This window comes from Poecilia reticulata, linkage group LG17 (assembly GCF_000633615.1).
Source record: "Poecilia reticulata strain Guanapo linkage group LG17, Guppy_female_1.0+MT, whole genome shotgun sequence".
Taxonomy (NCBI): Eukaryota; Metazoa; Chordata; class Actinopteri; order Cyprinodontiformes; family Poeciliidae; genus Poecilia; species Poecilia reticulata.
In genome coordinates, this window is record NC_024347.1 from 1,471,167 (window position 1) to 1,491,272 (window position 20,106).

General features: G+C 41.6%; 1 protein-coding gene across 4 annotated transcripts in view; it reads left to right on the forward strand.

The window, feature by feature from the left end:
• Positions 1 to 20,034, forward strand: part of cdh24b (cadherin 24, type 2b) — a 228,829-nt gene extending 208,795 nt beyond the window's left edge. For 3 of the 4 annotated variants that reach the window (XM_017310022.1, XM_008432992.2, XM_017310021.1), the window contains 5 exons: positions 1,504 to 1,621; positions 6,320 to 6,634; positions 11,501 to 11,708; positions 13,118 to 13,607; positions 16,510 to 20,034. In XM_017310022.1, the coding sequence (XP_017165511.1) occupies positions 1,504 to 1,621; positions 6,320 to 6,634; positions 11,501 to 11,708; positions 13,118 to 13,607; positions 16,510 to 17,514 (2,136 nt within the window). In that variant the 3' untranslated portion in view covers positions 17,515 to 20,034. The remainder of the gene's footprint in view (positions 1 to 1,503; positions 1,622 to 6,319; positions 6,635 to 11,500; positions 11,709 to 13,117; positions 13,608 to 16,509) is intronic. The other variant, XM_017310023.1, reaches the window with a different exon arrangement.
• Positions 20,035 to 20,106: the final 72 nt, after the last annotated feature.

Below are 20,106 nucleotides of genomic sequence, written 5' to 3' on the forward strand. Positions count from 1 at the left end.
CATTTTAAATTTGTGGGCAGAGATGAAGAGGTGTTTGTCAGGAAAGTGCCAACAGACCAGATTCGATTACACCCGTTCTGTCAAGAGGAATTGGCCAACACTCCAGAAAACTACTGAACAGTGTGGAAGGATGCCCAAAATGTTAACATTACATCTTAAGAGTTATTTCTTCCAAAAAATTTAATTTATATAGTATATCAATTTCCCAAAACTACTCTAAACCATCCTTGCATTTTGGAGATTCTAACTGATCTAAAACAAAACGTGCTTGAATGATCTTTAGGGGAGTTTATTTAGCGTATATAAGTATCTGGTTTCAACCGGAAATAATTCTAAAAGCGCACAAAGTTTGGTGAAACAAAGTTGTACGTAGAGGAAGGTGAGTCCTCCTTGGCCTGTTATCCAAATGCAGCAGCAATTCCCGGTGTAATTAAACTCCAGCCTTCTCCCAGACTGTCTCCCTCCATCCCACTATCCTTCATGCTTTATTTGTCTTCCTGTCTGTTTTTCCGCATCACGGTTTCCCGTATTTGATCCCATCTCAATTATAGAAATCTTGTCTTCCCTCCTCAGTCTCGCCGCGGAAGCCAGCCTTTTGCTCTCACTGTTTTTATGTTCTCTCCTCCATCTTCTGTATTCCACGCTGGCTCCGTCACTATAATTTGGTGTCTTGGCCCATCTGTTGTTTTGGCTGCTGTTTTTATTGCTCTGCTTGAGTCTTTGTCATTTCGCCACTAAATCTGTGATTCTGTGGCAACGCCGTTGATTTATGTGCGATCCTCGTTGTTTTGTGTCTGCGTATGTTGTTGTTTGAGCGAGTGGGAGACGACGCAAGAAGATTATGATGTCTTTCACTCCGTTAAAGTTGCGTGTTCACGTCTCGGCTTGACAAGTCATTAGACAAAACGCCTCTGAATATTCACACCAGAAGCCGACAACGTAGCGGGACTCGGCGCAGCGAGTCCTCTGAAGGTCTGGAGTCGCTGACTGACTCAGAGGGCATCCGGCGCCATTCAGTCCTGCTTTTCCCGCCTTGAACTCAAACGCATTCCTGAAAAAAAAACATATTGCATAATGACAAGCAGAGTTTTTCATTAAAAAGAAATTACCAGTCACGCGTGGGCTGCGGGAGATATCTTTTAGATTAATTTTGTTACCATTTCCAGTGAAGATGCTCTTCCTAAATTGAAAGCCACACTTCACTGTATTTGTGAAAGCTGATTCACATCAGATGCTGTTATTTATTTGGTGTATCAGACACTGCTCGCTTGTGTCTTCACACTAATTGGCTTGTTATGATTCCTGCCGACATCAGCTAATGGTTCATCGCTAAAAGCACTCTCTGTGAAGTGTTTTTCCATTGCTTTTTTTTTCTTCTTCTTCTTCTTTTTCTTCTTCCATGTATTCCTTCTTCCATGTATTCCTTCTTCTCACACATGCACATGCACTTATTCATTCCCGCCCCTTACTCAATCTCGTCCGCGCTCTATCGCTTTGTTTCAGGTGGTGCAGGTGTTGCGGGCGATTGATAGAGATGAGGGAGGGAACGACAGCACCGTGTATTTCAGCATCCCTCCAGAATCCGGTGTTGCCCTCAACTTCAGCGTCAGAGACAGTGGTGGTAGGTATTTAATCTTTACCTCCCAGGTGCTCTCTCTTTATTTCTTTTTTTCTTCCCCCATCTTTCTGGCAGACAGACAGCTTTTCTGCACTTTGTAAGACCCTAAATCCCAAATGTTTTTCCTTTTTCCCCCCAGACATTCTCTTTCCTATCGCCGTTTATTCAGATATCCTTCTTTCTTGTACTTTTATCTGTCTGCTTCTCTCAAACTCTCTCTCCTCATTTTCTGTCGCTGAATCTTCATCAATCCGTCAACCAACTCTGACGGTCCCTTTGTTCTGCCTTATTATYCATCTTCCTTCTGAGTTTAATCCACTGGTTTGCCGTCCTATTTCTCCCTTGCATTCGTCTTCCCAGCACTGTCACATTTACTTGCTGTTTTTGTAAAATGCTTGTGAAAAGACCAAACGGATTAATTTAATTGAGTTCATCTCAATAGGCATTAGGAATTAGTCCTTTTTCTATTAGCCTTTCTTAGTCTCTTGCTCTTCTGTGTTGCGCTAAGCGTTTGCCTAGCTGCTGCTTAGCTTCTCCAGTTTAGCGATCTTAATGTTCCTTTTAACTCTGGACTATAGAAACCATCTGCCTTCCTTTTGCTTCGTGATTTTGGCCTTGCAATGAACACTCTGTAAACACTCTGTAAACCCAACACTGGGGTTTAAACTGCACCCCAAGATGATGCTTGGAAAATATCCTTAAGTGTTCAACACACGGGAGGCAACGTTACTCTCTCTCCATTCATTTTCTATTGAACTAACATAATGAGAATATGATCACTTGCCCTCCTACAGCTAAGCGACTGGGGAAATTCACATGTAGGCCAGCAACACAAGAAAGTTGAGAAATATACAACTTTTGTTGCTGTTGTTGTTACCACGTCCCGTGTGTTGGGTTCCCCCAATGTGACAGAAAACGTTCACATTTCGACTTCATTCTTTGCTCACCCCATGTCGACCCCATTAGGTTCTTGGACACTCCGCAGCACATATTGAATGATGATGTCCTTTTGCTTTTTTTTCTCATCTCCTGCAGTGGTTTGACTGATTATCTGAATTCTGTATGTCTTAACATAGAATTATCCACAAGTTATCTGTGCCTTCCCAATGCGTCTGTGGTCCTTTGCTTCTGCCCTTGTGGGATTCTGATGAGCAGTAGATGTAGTTTATGCTCCAGTGGGTGGTGAGATTCAAAACGTAGGTGGCAATCCCTGTGTGTGTGCGTGCGTGCGTGCGTGCGTGCGTGCGTGCGTGCGTGCGTGCGTGCGTGCGTGCGTGCGTGTGTGTGTTTCACTGGTAAGACTTCCATCTTTATCAGTCATCACCAGACAGTCTAAAAATGGTAGCTACGTTTAGGCCTGTCACGATAACAAATTTTGCTGGACGATTAATTGTCTAAAAGATTATTGCGATAAACGATAATATTGTTTCAAGACCTTTTGACACTGATTTAATGGAAATGACTAATGCATCAAATTCCTGGTAGATATACCTTGTTTTCAAAAGAACACATAACACTGGAACTGAAACAAAACAGCCAAAAACAAAAATAAAATGGATTCTCAGTCTCCATTAATAAAAAACTTACTTGAATAAAAACTAAACAACAAAAAGTCAAAGTAGAAATAAATACTGCATTCAACCAAAAGAGTGCAGATTATGAAGTCTGTATACTATATTGCCCCTCAGTAATCACTAGATTTAAATAGAGAAAACGGGCACATCCGACTCCCTAATGCAGTAGTTCATACTACACCATTTTTGCCCCCATTTTCCCCTTATGACAATCTTAGATCATTGGCTGATCTAATCGATCATCCTGCAGTGTGTGGTGGGTTTTCCCCGTCTGGGAGCTTAAGGCAGCCTGTTGAATGTGACGGGCAGCCAATCAGAAAGCGCGGATTCTCCTCCGTGCTTTCTGAAGGGAAATTTCGAGGGGAATCCCAAACAGCTGACACAGCGCAACACAAAGTCCAGCGGACATTGGAGATGATATGTGGTATCATTAATGTTTATTCAACATTTTGTGCAAAGAATATMGAAATGACAAGGGGAGGAGTTGGAGCCAAATTGCTACTGCAGTTGATAAACCCGGTAAGTTTTCAGCTGTTCTTCGTTAACGTGACATAAGTAGGTTATAATGATTTTCATTCAGTCAGGACTTTACGCTGACTCTAGCCACATGCATCACAGGTAGATTCTAAAAAAGCAATGATTAATGCCGGATTTTGAAATTAGTTAACTGGACTTAACGGCTAGGCGTTGCTCCTTTGTCAGACTTCAAAACTCTGTGTCCCACTTCCTCCATGTATAGATGGGTCTCAACCATTCAAAATGGTTGATCACATACAACATCCGTGCTTCTGGCTGTAGTAGCACATGTAGTAAAAAGTGAGACGTCCAACAGAGAAAAGAAAAATCTGGTCTTGGTTGAAGTTTGTGTTATTTTTCAGCTGAATAAAAGCGTCCAGCCATATTTACATTAACTTTTATAATCAAATAGGAAAATCCAAGAGCTGTTCTGTAGAAACACACCGTTTCATCCACAAGTGTACATTTCTTGGCTGCACAGTGGAGCAGATGCTGGCAGCGTTGCCTTGGTTCTGTGTTTGAATCCCGGCCAGGGTTCACACCTAGATTCTCTGCAGGTACTCCTGCTTCCATCTATCGTTCAAAAACATGGGTTTTAGGTGAATTGGTCTCTCTACATTGCCTGTAGTTCTGTATGCATGGCAGAGACAACACACATAGTCTGTGTGTTGTCTCATGCGTCCAACTGCACCCTCACAACTCTGGATGAAAGTGTCTATTTTAGCTACACAGAGGAACGAGTCTAAAATCATCACTTCCATTTTTCACATGCTTCCAGATAATATAACACAGCAACAATTTTATCTCTGAAATTCGAAGGCTTAAACTCGTGTTTCATTTAAGTGTCAGTGGCACGCAGGGACATCCGGGTCTCTGCGATACAAAGCCCGGAACTTTTTTGAACAGCTTTTTGTCCCTTGATTAGAACACAGTGATGGATCACGGATCAGGAGGATAAATCCACTGACGTGTGGCTTCAAAGTCCTCTTTGATGTGTCATCCAGCAGCAGAACAGAGGAACAATAAGATCATGTTCTGTTCCCATATGGACAGCTTGTCACAAAAACGTGCCTCATTATTTGCTTTACCAAAGAGAATGATCTGATCAGTGATTTCAATCAACAGAGAAGATTCAGGATAATCACCCTTGTCATGTTGGTGGAACTTTGCAGTGACATTCATGTTGATAAAAGAATATCCATGCCTTCTTTTATCTCACGGCATTCTGTTTTTTTTTAGTTTTTTTTTAGTCTCCGTTATTTGATATAGAAATATCTGAAAAAAATAAAAACATTTTCCATGCACATAGACAAATCTATTTGTTGGAGGTTAGAAGAGACATTTCAATCGCAAAAACATCGCATACAAGATTCTCAATATCTTGCATACAAGATATTGTCCAACACTTTAACATGTCAGATTTTGTCGCGTTTGTACTTTCAGAAACTTCAGCCTCTTACAAAGGTTTTCATATCCCTTGGCATTATTTTATTTTTTGCCCCCCACAGACAAACTTCAGTGTATTTCACTGGAATTTAATGTTGCTGAACAAAAAGTGGTGCACCATTGTGAAGTGGAAGACAAATCGATAGAAAAAAAAATGAATTTGGAAGCATGGTTACTATTTCTAAATAGTACCCCCCTTTTCTTGGATACTCCAAAATGAAATCCAACCGAGTACAACTTCAAATCAACCTAGACGTGACCGCTAACCAATACTAACAGGCTGGGCAAGGCAGACATTAATCAGCAAAGCAGCTGAGATTTTTATGGTGAACAAGAGAAAGTGAAACAATTCAGAGTTGATGGCTGGAGTGTCGGACTTGAGGATAATGCAGAGGTTTCCCTTCCAGCAGGACAAAGGTTTTACACCCAGAGCTACAATGGGTGGGTTTACAAGACATTATTTATGTGTGTGGCAGTCCGTCTCGATGGATGATTAATATTGCTTTGTTAAGGATCAGAAGTCAAGAATAATGGTTCCTTTAATGGCTCGCTAATCTAGTAATAGGCCTGTGTTGGTGTCCACAAAACTGGCAGAGCTGTTGGGCTGCACCTGCTGAAATCAAACAGAATATTTGTGAATTTGATGCTTTGGATTGTTTCATTCTGCATGACATTTAGTCTTTTGTACTTTTTTTACTTAGTTGCCTTTCAATAGAGCATCTCTATTGAAAGGCAACTAAGATATATTGATGCAGCTCGGCGTTTTGACATGTTCACATCTCTTAAACATCTTTACCTGTCATGACTTTTCAAGTGGGATTTTGATGCTGCAGTGCCATATCATTATCTTATATAACAGTCATTCTTGTTGCAAGCAATGCTAGTCTGTCACTTAAATTCCTCAAGTTGTGTAAAATGTAAAAAAAAAAAAAAAAAACTAAAGAAAAGTTTGAAATTTTCAAAGGCTTTATTCCTGCAAGAGGTATAAATCAATCAGCAACTGACACGAGTCACAGATTTGCGAAGTTGAAAGCCGGGATTTTGGGTCGCCGTTTTCAGAATGCCACCTCCTGCCATGGTTTAGCACAGAAAACGGAGAATCCTAAGAGGCAGTTAACCGCTGATTAATAACACGTCTTCCTTTTTGTCTGATTTTCCCCGGCAGGCCCCACAGCCAGCCTGGTGCTGCTGTCCCAGCTCCAGCCGTTGTCCCGCTCCCCATCCTCCACCTTGACGCTATACGTCCCACTCGTCCTCAGGGACGGGACGTCGGGCCTCACCAGCACGGGGACGGTCACTGTATCTGTCTGCCCCTGCCTGAGGGGGGGAGCCCGCGCCGAGGAGAAGGACAAGCAGATGGAGGGAGATTCAGACTGGGAGAGAGAGGCAGTGTGTCTGCCTCAGCAGTCCATGCTGCCCTCCCCGGGGCTCAGCACTGCCGCCCTGCTGGCTATCCTGGCTTGCGTTGCTACACTACTGGGTAAATATTTTGTTGCATAAAATATGCAGTTGAAACCGGATACCTACACACCCCAAAAATACACATTAAATCAGACGGAAACTGCAATGTGTGTATTTGCTGCGGTTTGCTGGAAATTCGTCCCATCAGGCTCAATCAGGTTTTAGTTGAACAGCTTTTTCACTCAATCCCAGAAACTTTCTTTGGATCTCCTGGAGTTGGACGATACGGCAGAGAACCAGACCACGACATAAGGGTTTCGTATCAGTCCATATTGATAATTAATGATTAGTTTTTGGTTTTCAATATCTGAAATACTGCCAAACTGGTAACGTGACCTTTCCTGTTTCATCCAAATTTTTTGCTTTCAACAGTTATGAGGCATGGTGGTGAAACCTGAAACTGCTGCTGCACAACCTACGCAACAGGTCGTTGCTAGGTAACCCGTGAGCAGGCAAGTTAGTTGATGCCGCTCACCTTGCTTTGCTGGTGATGAGAGGTTAAGCAGCTAAAGCCTTTCTTCTTTCTATATTTCCCAGAATGCTGTGCGATTCAGTAAAATTATTGAATTTCTGTTTTTGGATGGCTGTCTTCAGGAAAGTGTGATGCTCTCTCTGTGACTCTTTCATAACCCTGGCAGCTGCAGATGAAAACAACACTTTTTGACCTCTAGATGTTAAACACAGAGATCGGCCAAAGTTGAGGTCCAAAATGCTTGTTTATTTTATTTTATTTACACATCATGTCACACAAGGAATCTGTTTGAGTTGTTTCCTTAAAATACATCAACAGCTGTGCCTCAAACTATGACGCCATCTGGACATTCCCAAATTATGTGGACACAAAAATCCCATTTAAAAAATGAAAAAAGGTTATACATAGAAAAAACAATCGTATGACTTTTCAAATACAAATGTTGCTAACCCTTATTGACCCAAAGTAGAAAAAAAGACTAATTTAAAGTCCAACAGTGAGATAAAAAAGAGATTTTGTGTCCTTTCACATTAAAAGTATTTGTGGATTTAAGCATATTACTGCACTCTATATGAGATCCCTTTAACTAAAATAGCTGCAGTGCTGAACGCTAAACAGTATCATTAATCATTTCCCAATAAAAAAAAAAACCTTTTCTTATATAACCTCATTGAGGATTATACTCCAGTACTCATTGTTATATATACAGCAAAGAGATATAATTTTCATTTTAATGCTTATCTAATAAAAACTGCTGAGTAATTAGTGTTTTAGTGCTGTATTTTTACCACTACACTACCGCTACCGCAGCCTAATCTGCATATGGAAACAATAAAAGCAGCAGTGTAAATATTTCTTTGAGTCACAGCCACTCAAATAGCCTGGTTTGCTTCTTTTCTTTCTGGTTTAGCCCACTTATTTCTTTTGGCAAGGTCAGCTCAGATCAGCGCTAACGTAGCATTACCGAGTGATTATCTGGGTTCTCCGTTTCGTTTTTTGTTTTTTTTTTCTGTAGCAGCGTAACCAAATGTCACTGCTCCGCCTCATAATGCTGAGTCTCAGAGAAGGCCTTGGCTGGCGGCCAGCATCGTTGTCGGTTCCATTCAGCCAGCTGGATCGCCACTGACGCCGCATTTGATGCAGTTGTTATTATTCTGGGATTGGCCGGTTCAATCACAACACTAATGTAACGCGGTGTGAGTGAGGGCGGCTTTGACGGAGCTGAGGAATGAACCACAATAGGTAAACGCCTGAACTGTGTTGTGGAATGTGCCAGTCTATAACAGGGTGTTTTTTTTTTTGTTTGTTTTTTGTGCGATAAAGATATAACAAAACCGGAACTTACACGAAATGCCGAAAGTCCTCACAGAGACTTTGACAATGGCTCCATGAGGATCGAGTCTGGTGATTAAAAAGAAACTGGGCCTGCATTAACGACTTCTGAGAGCTCTCTGTTAGTGAGAAAATATGTGCAGTAGGCTGTGGAAATGAGCCCGCATATTATCATGGAGGTTTATAATATTTTTTGCACATGGATCAGTGGATTTTATCCATAGAAAATAAATAAAGCAAGTTCTGACAATATCGCGGCAGCAGATTAACTTAATGCAGCAGCTTAGCCGCCTACATGACACCCACAAGAAGATATAAGCGTATGTGGACACGCAATGATGCTATCGTTCTCTCCTTGCTAAGCCCCTTCCCCTAAGCTTCTATTGCCTCATTGTAAACAATTGCAACAAAACAAGAAATTAATGTTTTAACCGTATAAAATTCTCATATTTATTCAGCACGTCTGGTTAACTGATCAATCAGTCGTAACAAAGACGCACTGTTATGCCTCAATTTCACTAAAGCGGTACGTCACGGGTCGCCGTGTGCTATTTTATTTGCTATTTTGTTTGTGTAGCAGAAACATTGGAGTACGGTCTTTTTAATGCCAGTTTTGGGATCCGCTTAAATGGGATCTGAGCATAAAACATGCTCAGATCCAACGCCAGGTCTTGGATTTTGTTGTTAAGTTTCTCAGTGTCTGCTGGTGGTGCGGTAGTGGAAATAAAGCTCATTAGTTTGTACCATTTTCCAAATTATAACAGGACAATAGGAGACGGTCAACCTCTTTGTTTCCCTTGAACGTGGAAGCAGACTCTGACAATCAAACCATGTTTCTGCGTACTGATGGTTTTATTGCTAAATGATCTTGGTTTGACATAAAGTTTTCATGAAAATGACAATTAAATACAAGGCTAGCAGGGAGAAAATACTTTTTTGACTCCACTGTAGATAACAGATAATTAAAATAGTTTTGGACAGCAGTTACTGAGCTCAGGATTTTTGATTGGCTAGTTTCTTTAAAATGTTGTATAAATTATGTGATTAAGTTTTGATCACATATCACCTCCACCAGATACACAGAATATTTGCGACATCGTTTTTGGCTTGTGTAGTTCTGCACAGTATTGCACTGGATATGAGGCTCGATTTCAAATTTCTGCAGAACCTCGTTACGCTCTCCTTATACGTGGCTTTTAAATGAACAAGTATGCTATTAATATATTACATCGTTTCTGTGCCCAAATCTAGGCCAGTTGTTGAAAAGCGAGTTTCAGAGCGTTTATTAGTTTTCATGAAAGATTTCAGATTTTGGGAGTGTTTGTGAAAGTGTGATATTTTGTTTCTGTTAAACTGGTTTTATTTATGGCTTCAATCTACAGATGATTTGTGTTTGTATCTTCCGTGTAGAAAAGATATTTTTGTCTTTTCATTGGATATTTTCCAATGGTACTTCTCTCATCAGTGGGAGACATTTTACTTACTTTCTAACCAGTCAAAAAGGAAGAAATGATCTGATATTCAGGACTAGGATAATATTCAGTGCGGACTTGTGGAGAGCACATAACCCAGTTTCGCTCTTCTCAGCAGCAAGTAGGAGACGCAGCACAGGGGGGAGCCTACTTCCTGTTGACAGCACATTCATGGAAGTATTAGAAAACTGGCCTCAGCTGACAGATTGACATATTTTATTACCAGGATGCTCATGTTCAGACCCACCTCCACTCTACTGGAGGTGAGTCAGAACATGATGTGGTGCCAATGTGCCCCACATCACTTTTATCAGTTTTTCTACAAAATGATCATAATTATAATATGTTAAAGGGGCAGTATTGTGTAAAATTGACTTTTTTAAGGTTTACGTCATTGTAATGTAATTCCCTCATCAAAAACATACCTGGAGTGAGAAATCCTTTAGTCTCCCGTAGCAACCACACAACTATGCAAAACCTCTGGGAGGACCGAGCGCAGCCTTCGAGGACAAAGCTGAACTTTCCAAGCCTTTGAACTTCTGCATTGCAGAGCAGCCGTACACACACTCAGCTCCATCAGACTAGCCAGCAACAATTAGCAAACACCTAGTGAAACTGCGCATCAGCTGAGCTCATCATGCAAGCTGCGTCTCAGTGCAGCACTGGTAAAAAAAACTTTGTTAAAGGGTTAATAGAGGAGTCATGTTGTGATGACTTCCCGAAGGCGGAGTTTCAAAAAACCTTTCTTAAAGAGTCAGGGGCCCAATTTCAAGATGTTAAATTATGAAATTAAATTTCTTTTCAGTCATATTTGATGTATATATAGCATTTTTATAACAACTGAAGGTATTATGCGCTACAAAACGGCATATGGCTGGAAAACACACAATACTGCCTGTTTAAACAAGTTTCAATATAAAAATAAGTTTCAGTAATAGCTCTGAATTAGTTTAAATCCAAGTTCAAAATAGTTTAAAGTTTCATGCCAAGGCATTTGCATTCCATTTGGAAAGAGTTTTTTTTTTATTCCCCCCTGACACCAAAGCACATTGAAACTATTCATTGTTGAGTTTTTTTTTTTCTTCAATCTGGTTGTTGCCCTACAGTTACACGCATAGTAACATTTTCCCCAGTTAGTAAGGTAATTATGATTCCATTGTAAATTATGAAACCACGCACAATGGTTGAACGTGGCCACAGGTATCCCTGCTAATGAGCTTCCATCGCTTTGCTCATTGCCACAGCTCAGGGTCAAATGCGGCTCCTTGCTTGGAGAATATAGAACAAGAGTCATGGAGTCATGAGAGAGTAAGGTGTCCGTTTGCCCAGTTAGAGCTCAAAGTCAATTACAGAGTGGAGGCATGCAGTCTGCTGATATGATATACCGGCCCTCTAACCTAAGGCCTCTCCTGCGTTCTCTTTGTCTTTGAGAATTTCACCTCTTTGTCCGTATGAATCTCACTCACTCACTCCGTCCTCCACCTGCTTTCCTTTATTTCCCCTGTGACTTATGATGCACCTTCTCCTCCATTGTTCATCATTCTCTCTCTCTCTCTTTTTCCTTTTCCTTTTTCTACTTGAATATCATCGACGCCCGTCCCCTCCGCAGCAGTGAGCGCCCTGTCGCTGTCGCTGCGCCGTCAGAAGAGGGACTCCCTGTCGCCGCTGGAAGAGGACGACGTGCGCGAGAACATCATAACCTACGACGACGAGGGCGGCGGCGAGGCCGACACGGCAGCCTTTGATATCGCCGCGCTCCAGAGCGCGCCGCACAGCTCCCGCTCTCGAGGCTATCGCACGCTCGACAGCAGGAATGTGTAAGTAGGCTGAGGGGTTGTTTACATAACGCGCGTATGAGTTCGGTTTCATCAAAACCTCAAAGCTGGTCTCACATTACACGCCAAAGGGGAGCACAAGAGGTAAACATCACCTCCTCAGCGCCCGTCCGTCCCTCCCGCTGTAGAAAAGGCTCCCGCCGCACTCAGGACTCAACCGATCCACTTAAGCAAGCAGTCGGGCCGCAGCTCCCGGGTCATAATCAATCCCCCGATCAAAATGCCGAAACAGAAGGCTATCAAGCGCGGCGATCCCGGGAGACCACTTTGTTCTGTCCGTTTTTGTTAAAGCTCGTTTGTGTCCCGCTACATCAGAGGGCCGTTTGCACCCACTTTGATGCTTCTGTGAAACGTTGTTATTGCCTTTGGACTAATAATTAGTTCCCGAATTCATGCGGCCCATATGGAGAGGCCATAAACAAGTACAAAGAGTGCCTGCAGTTTATCGAAAATTGCTTCTTTTTTTTTCACACTTCATAAGACGTGGACACAACAACATTTAGAAAGAAAAAAAATCTAGTGCAATACAGTGCAACATCACTGCAACAATTCCATTTTAGGTTTTATTGTTGTTGATGCAGGCCGTCTGAGAAGTTATTAAATTAAACTTTGTGAATGTGAAGCCGCGCTTTGCGTTTTTACCCAAATTATGATTGATTGTTTTTGCAAAGCAGTTAATTTATTGCCCTATATTAGCATTAGCATATTTGAACAAACGTTTGCAAGCTCATTTGTATTTTAAGTCACTTGCTCTCATAGTGGCTGATCTTGTACAAGATTATATTATATCAGATTGGTAGTTTGCAAGCAGGACAGTTGAAAGATCAAAATATCCCTGTTTAGTGTAAATCAGATAGCACATTACTAAAAAAGAAAGCATAAAAAATGATCTAGGGCAGGATGAATTGGCTGAAAAACATATAAGCATTATCAGTCAAAATTTATAATTATTGCATTGCTTTTTGTTTTTAATATCTGAAAACAAAAAGGCAAACTGGTAAAGACAAACTGAGAACTGGGGATAAAACTTCCCCAGTTTTATTGCCCAGTTTTCACTGTATGCGGTTGTTTTTTTATTTTTAAGTTATTGTGGCAAAACTTGAAACTGCTGTTGCGCAATATACTCAACAAATTGTTGCTAGGTAACCCAATAGTGAGTGAGCTGGTTGCTTAGCTGGTTATGAGAGGTTAAATGGCTAAAGCCTTTCCTCTGCCTACATCCCCCAGAATGCCGTGCGGTTCTGGATCAGACTTCTGTAAAATTATTAGATATTCTATCAGACGTATTATCTGTTGATATTGATCACGCCGCTATCACGATATATATTGTTTATGGATTTATTGTCTAGCTGTAAAAGGATCTAGTTTTGAACATTTTGTTTGTTTTCCAGGCGTTATACCCAGCAAGGTCAAGACAAAGGTCGCAACTACGCCTGGCCCCAGAATCCAGGTGTGGACCACGGCTACTCGGCACCAGGAGGACCCCTTTACGGCCGCCTCTGCTACAGCAGCCACACCCTCCCGGTTCTCCGCCGTACACCAGGTGGAGCCTTCGACCCGAGCCTGGCAGAGCTGGCGTACCGCATTCCCGGAGCCCAGCCGGACCACTCCCTGGTCATCCAGAACCAAGGCGCCATGGTCGGGCCGATGGAGTCGGGGGCGGTGTACGTAGCGCCCACGGACCTCAGCACAGGGAGCCGAACGGGCAGTCGCACCGGCAGCCGCGACGGGACAGCGCCGCAAAGCGGAGTGAGCACGTCGGACGGAGGGACTCCGAGGACCAGCGACAGCCAGGAGAGAGGAGGCGGGACGGGACCGGGAAGCAGCTGCATGGACGGAAGTAACGAGGACAAAAGCAATCACAATCAGGATCTGGACTGGGTAAGGATTAAACGGAAAGGATCACTAGGAAAATGAGCATTACCCTGCAGAAGTATCTACAACCCAAGATGGAGCTAAATATTGTACATTTCTGAAAGAGAAACCTAAAAAAGACTGTAGGTTCATCTTCTACGCATGAATGTCCTCAAAGGGCAGATAGTGGCAGAAAGTATTGAAAGTATTAACAAACTGTTACATTTTATAGTTTTCTCTGCGTTTGATTAGCACTTCTTAAAATGTAAAAATTTTTCACACCAATGTAATTTGGTCTTATACAAACGAAAACTGACTTGAATTGACTAATGAAGTAATATTTAAACATACAACTATTGCCGAATAGCTTGATTTATGTGGCCCTCTGTTCCCGAGGGCCACATAAGGTTCAACACATGTGCTCAAAGCATGTTCATGTGTTGCAAATACTCAGTTAATCCCTTGTTGGATTTGGGTCTGGACTTTAAGTATCGACTCTCTTTCATTCCATTTTCATTCTCACATTAAAGTTTGTGCCTATGTAGCTAAAAATAGAATGAAGTGAATTCTTTTGCAAGTGTTGGGAGTGATTTGGAAGTTAATTCAATTAATCTTGGATTATAAATGAACTTTTTGAAGAGTTGAAAGGAAGTGCCCTGTTTACGAAACATATTTTGGTTGTGATTTGCAGGATGGACTGAAACAGTCCGTCTAATTATCCTTTCATGTTCGTCGTGCAAATCATTCATCCATGAGCATTTGGTGTGAAAACTGGCGTTCTGCTCTGCAAAAGCAGCGAAATTTGTGAACAGATGGTGAGCTAGACATCATGAGAAGGAAGGAAAAAAAGCAAAGGTAGATGTTGCGCTAAATCATAAAATAAATTTAAATAATTTCATGGGCTAATGATAGATGGCTGCATCGGAATTGGAATTAAAGTTGAATGAGTGACTTAATTATTCTATTGTATGAGCAAATAATATGTTAGAAAGTAATTAAGCAAATATAAAGGAATTGTTAAGTTTCCATTTAACATAATACGGTAGATAATTGCAGTCCTCCCACACTAAAGCGTTTTAGTGTCTGTAAATCAGCAGAACTGAGCAGGACATTGGCGGGAGAAGTTGATGGTGCAGATATATCGGCACATTTATACCCCATTGTACATTTTTGTGTCGTCTTTTATTTATTAAGTCGTAGCTAGGCTCTCCGCTGCTTTATTTAATTTTCAAATATTCTATCTCTGTTTCACTTCCCGATTCATCTGCCTTTCACTGTTGGCTCATTCTGCTTCTCAATTAATATCTATGACTTCGTACGGCTCCTCTTCTACTCCCTTCACTGCAGTTCAGTTTCTCTCTCGATCGTGTCAGGCCCTTTCTATCATTGTTTTCTCAAGCAGGGAGCAAAATTCTGAAAGAGGATAGAATCAATCAATCAATCAATCAAATTTTATTTGTATAGCACATTTCAGCAGCAAGGCATTTCAAAGTGCTTTACATAATTAAAATAAAAACAGAAATAATCAGTGAGAAAGAGATTTAAAAAAAAAACAAAACATTACATCATTAAAACGTCGAAAAGAAAGAAGAAAAAATTAAAAACATTAAAGACATAAAAACATGGAAGACATCAAAACCCGCACTCTAACCCTAATTTAGCCATAAGCAACTCTAAACAGGTGGGTTTTAAGTTGAGAAAAGAAAGAAGAAAAAATTAAAAACATTAAAGACATAAAAACATGGAAGACATCAAAACCCGCACTCTAACCCTAATTTAGCCATAAGCAACTCTAAACAGGTGAGTTTTAAGTTGAGATTTAAAGGCACCCAGTGTTTCAGCTGTTTTCCAGTTTTCTGGAAGTTTGTTCCAAATCTGTGGTGCGTAGAAACTGAATGCTGCTTTTTTTTCCCCAATTCTGGATGAGTTTGGAGAATGATGTGTTTCCATATTTTTACTTTTTTTTAATTCCCTGTTCTATTATCTGAAAGCTGCTTGCATTAATTTATCAGTCAGTTTCTATTTCTCCTTCATCTTTTGCATGTTTCCCTCCTTCCTTCTTTTCTTTCATGCTTCTGTTGTTCTTTCGTTCTTCCATCTCTTTCATTTTTTTATTTTCCTGTTCTTTTAGTCCTATTTAGAAATAGCGACAAGGGATACAAGTTATTGATTAATGAGTTAATTGATTCGTCATGATTATTGATAAGCAGCCATTTTCTTAAAATTTTGAGATTTTTCTTGAGTCAAGATGGCCGGCCGTCTTTCATAAAACATAAAGGGCTAAAATTTTCCAAAATACACTGAATTAAAAAATATAGATATATATTTTGTGTCGGCTGTATTTAAATACTGTCTGATTAAACAGAAAATGGTAGTTTTTTCACATTATTAAACATTATTAAACCTTGTAATAATCAATAATCAATAATTTGTGGTTGAGAATTATTTCAAAACAAAACTGCATAAAGTGCATTTTGTGTCCCACATCGCACTCTTTTTGGAGCGTTTCTCTTTCCTGTTCTGGAACGTCCCCGCCATCTTTATTCCTGTATCAGCTGACTCTATTTTAAGTATGACAAGTGGCGCCCTCTACTGAATGAAGGCATTGCTAAAAGAAGGGCCAAGTGGACGTTATTAGTTAATTGGTTCAAACTAATTTGAATCTAATAATCCAATCAAAAAGTAGATTGATTAATTGTTTGTATCCCTAATAGCTACCAAACACTTTCTCTGTTTAAACTTTAAAAATGAAAATATGCTAAAGAGGATTGTTTGAGTCTGGAAAAGTTTAGACTTCTATTAAAAACTGTGTAGGAACCATCATCTGAACTTTGTGTCACCACTCAAATGTCTCTTCTGTTAAATATTTCCTCCTATTTTGGATAACAAAACTGATTTTATTACTCATGCTCACCCATGTTTCCCCCAGGTGCAGTCAGAGACGTTGCCCAGGGAGCACAGCCTCGTTATGACCCGCTCCGGCTCTTTGATGGGTCAGGGTCACGCCGTCGGAGGCTGGGTTTGCGATTCGGCGACCCTCCCCATGGCCGGGCGCAGGCCCTCCCGCTCCGGCCCGTCCCCGAAGCGCACCGGTCCCGGCCTGCCCGAACACGACCCCAGCGGGGAGGGAGGAGGAAGCGAAGGGGGAGGAGTAGGGGAGCGGGGTCGAGGAGTCGGGAACGGGAATGCTTCCAGAGATGGACAATCAGTCGGCGGACGCAACTACGTCACTGTCCTCCAGGGGGAGGTGCCTGGAAAGAGGGACTACACCAGCAGCCTGGGGAGAGGGGGACTGGAAATGGGAAGCAACTTTGTGGTGGCGAGACAGGACAGGGAGAACGGAGGGATCCCGCTGACCGGAACGCCGTCTGTCTTCTCAGAGGCAGCTGGATTTATCGGGGACTGGCGAGAGCAGATGGGTTTAGGGGGGTACGTTTTGGGCAGGAGGGACATGAGCCCCCAGCTTTTACCGTTCCCGGGGCAGCCGAGGGGAACGCTAGGCGGAGTGATGGGCTATGGGCCTAGCTGGGTTCCTGGGATGGAGGCAACGAGAGGGCCACAGGGGCCCGGCGGTCCCTCCTTGGCACTCAGGGTGGGTGAGTTCCTACGCCTGCGTCTCGCCCAGGTCACTTTCGACCCGTCTCAGCCGCCGTACGACTCTGTGCAGGTGTACGGCCTGGAGGGGACAGGATCCAGAGCCGGGTCCCTCAGCTCACTGGAGAGCGACGGCGAGAAGGAGGATTGGGGCGTGGGGCTCGAAGACTGGGGCCCTCAGTTCCAGAAACTAGCACAGCTTTTTAAAAACAGAGAGAAAGCTAGAGAAGATCAAGAAAAAGTTGAAGATGTTGTCAAAAAAGAGAGAGAGCAGAAGGAAGAGTCTGACAAAACAGAGAAGAGGGAGGTGGAGGAAGCAAGAGATGAAGGGAAAGACTGAAAAAAAACGGGAAATCAGTGAGGGCAAAGGAGGCAGTAAGGAAGGGTAGGTGATGAAAAGGCAACTAGAGGTAGAATAATGTGAAGAGAAGTTAAAGGAGAGAAAGATGAAGAGGCAAAGTAATAAAAAGAGACAGAGAAAAATGAGCCACGGGAGGATGGAGAATGTGAGGGCAGGAGAGGGAGTGATTGATGTAATTTAAAGCAATAAGTGTTGAAACTCTGATATGGTTGAGCACAGATACTGAGACAATGCGGAGGCTGCATGGGCTCGGGGCAGCAACAATTTGTTAAACGCTCTGGACAAAGAAAAACAACCCAAACATCCCAGACTCGATTTAATTCAGCCTGCACGTATGGAATGAGAATTAGCAGGAAAACAAGGAGAAAGAAAGATGCTACTTGTGTGTGTGTGTGTGTGTGTGTGTTTGCGTGAGAGAGAAAGTCTGGCTATGTAGGAACAAGTGCATTATTCAGACACACCAGTCTTCGTGAGCTTAAGTGTGAAGAATTAAATAAAGATAAAAAAGAGAGAGATGAGGAGTAGAAATCAAAATACCCAGGGACAATTTAAAGAGAAGAAAAAGAAGTAGTGCTGCACAGGCGACGTTGTTGGTATTTGGAACGATGCGCAGACGGAGTCGGAAAGTGGAAAAACACACAAAATGGCTGGAAGGGTTTCTGGGACGAAGAGGGACCGGGATGGCGGGAATGTATAGCGTCAGAAATGATCTCACAAGTGAAGCGATTGTACAGCGAACTATTACTTTTTATTCCTTCTGCCGGGGCAGAAAAGTGAATAATTCAGCTTGCTTCTCCATTCCAAATGAAAATGATGAATCATTTAAGTCCCGCCAAAAGATTCCAAACCTCCTCTGAGCCCCACGAGTAAAACAGACATTGTGAAAAATTTAAGCCGTTTAGGGATGTTGTCTCCCACCGCCGCCCCGCCTCACGCCCCCAACCTTTTGTAGTCGAGGGTTGATATGTTTACAGAGATTTTACACGCTGACACGTCCCAACAAAACGGACTGAATACAGTAAAGCATTGATTGTACTACAGCAAGGTGGTCCACAGTACCTTCAAAAGTATTTTTTTCTCTCTTGAATTTTTTACATTTTGTCACACGGCAACCTTGTAACCCAAGAAAACTTTAAGATACGGCAACACAAACTAGTGCGTACCGACGAAGTGGAAGGATTTAAAATGTTTTCCATGCTCCCATTAACTCTGACAAGCTTGCTGGGAGAAGCATCTCCACAGCATGATGCAGCCACTACCATGTTCAACAGTAGGAATGGTGCAAATTCTGTAGTGGTTTTATTTAATTAATACAGTGTGTGTTTGCTTACTTGTGTGTAAGCCTACTGATATTAAATTTGACATCGACTATATGTGGCTTATGAAGTCAATCCACTTGATTTTATTTAGGGGTGTCCAGTTATAGGGGTTGAATAAACTGAAGCCAAATTGTTCTGATTTTTAATTGTAAAAAGAAATAAAATAAACAAAGAAAAATCCCCATTCTTTCAGCTTTACAACTATGCACTACTGTGTCTGTTTTTCTTTTTACTTTACCGATTCGTTCAGGCGAAACAAACATTGCAGACTCGTGAACAGAAGTATTGACCTGCAAAATAATTAATTAGACATGAGAACAAAAAACACAAAGAACAAAAAAAGGGTACAAATTTAAATGGATACATTCAGGACAAAGACAAAACACAGAATATAACCAAGTGGCGTCACAACAAAGTCATTTAAGTCCCACTAAAATAATTACCTAAGTCTATTTTGCTTTTCAAAAGTGATTGTTTTGCAAAGAAAAATCAACACCTGTTTAATGCCAAAAGATGATGTAGGCAAAAAAAAAAAAAAAAAACTCAGGCCATCATTTTATCATTTACCATAAAATCGCTGAGGTTTGTGGTTGCGATTTGACAAAATGTGGAAAAAGTTCAAGGGTTAGAAATACTTTTTCAAAGCACTGTACAAGTATTCAACTCACATTTTAGAATGTTAGACATTCACTTACAGAACAGTTTCACCTGTGAAGTCTGCCGTTTTCTGTTTTCCTTTCTATTTTCTGTGTACCTCTAAAGCCGCCCTACATGGTCTCACTGTACGCACCTGGAGGACTCGGTATGCATGACTTCTGACCACAACAAGTGGGGGAGGGGTAATCAGTGCCGATCACTTCCTTCTTTGAACACTTGTACTGCCTAAATGAAAAACTTTCCACAAGCCTCTTAGTTAAACAGTAGGGGTGCGTCAGCACAGAGACTCCCGCCGTAGGCCGTCGTGTCGTCATCAAAGGTCATGATGCAAATGAGTTTGAGTTTTCAGCTGGAATGCACTTTTCTACTGTACGATGTTCAGCAACAGATCATGAACAAAGTTCAAAGATAACACTTGTTTTATAAGATGTCGATTAAAAATATATACGTTGTTTGACTGTATGTAAGATCATTTTAAATGTAAATACCACTGAATAATACTGCTGAAAGAGACTATGAGATTTAAAAAAAACAAAAAAAAAACAAGGGTTTGGAAAAAATAAAAGAATTTAGGTGTTCAAATGGAGCACTGTCG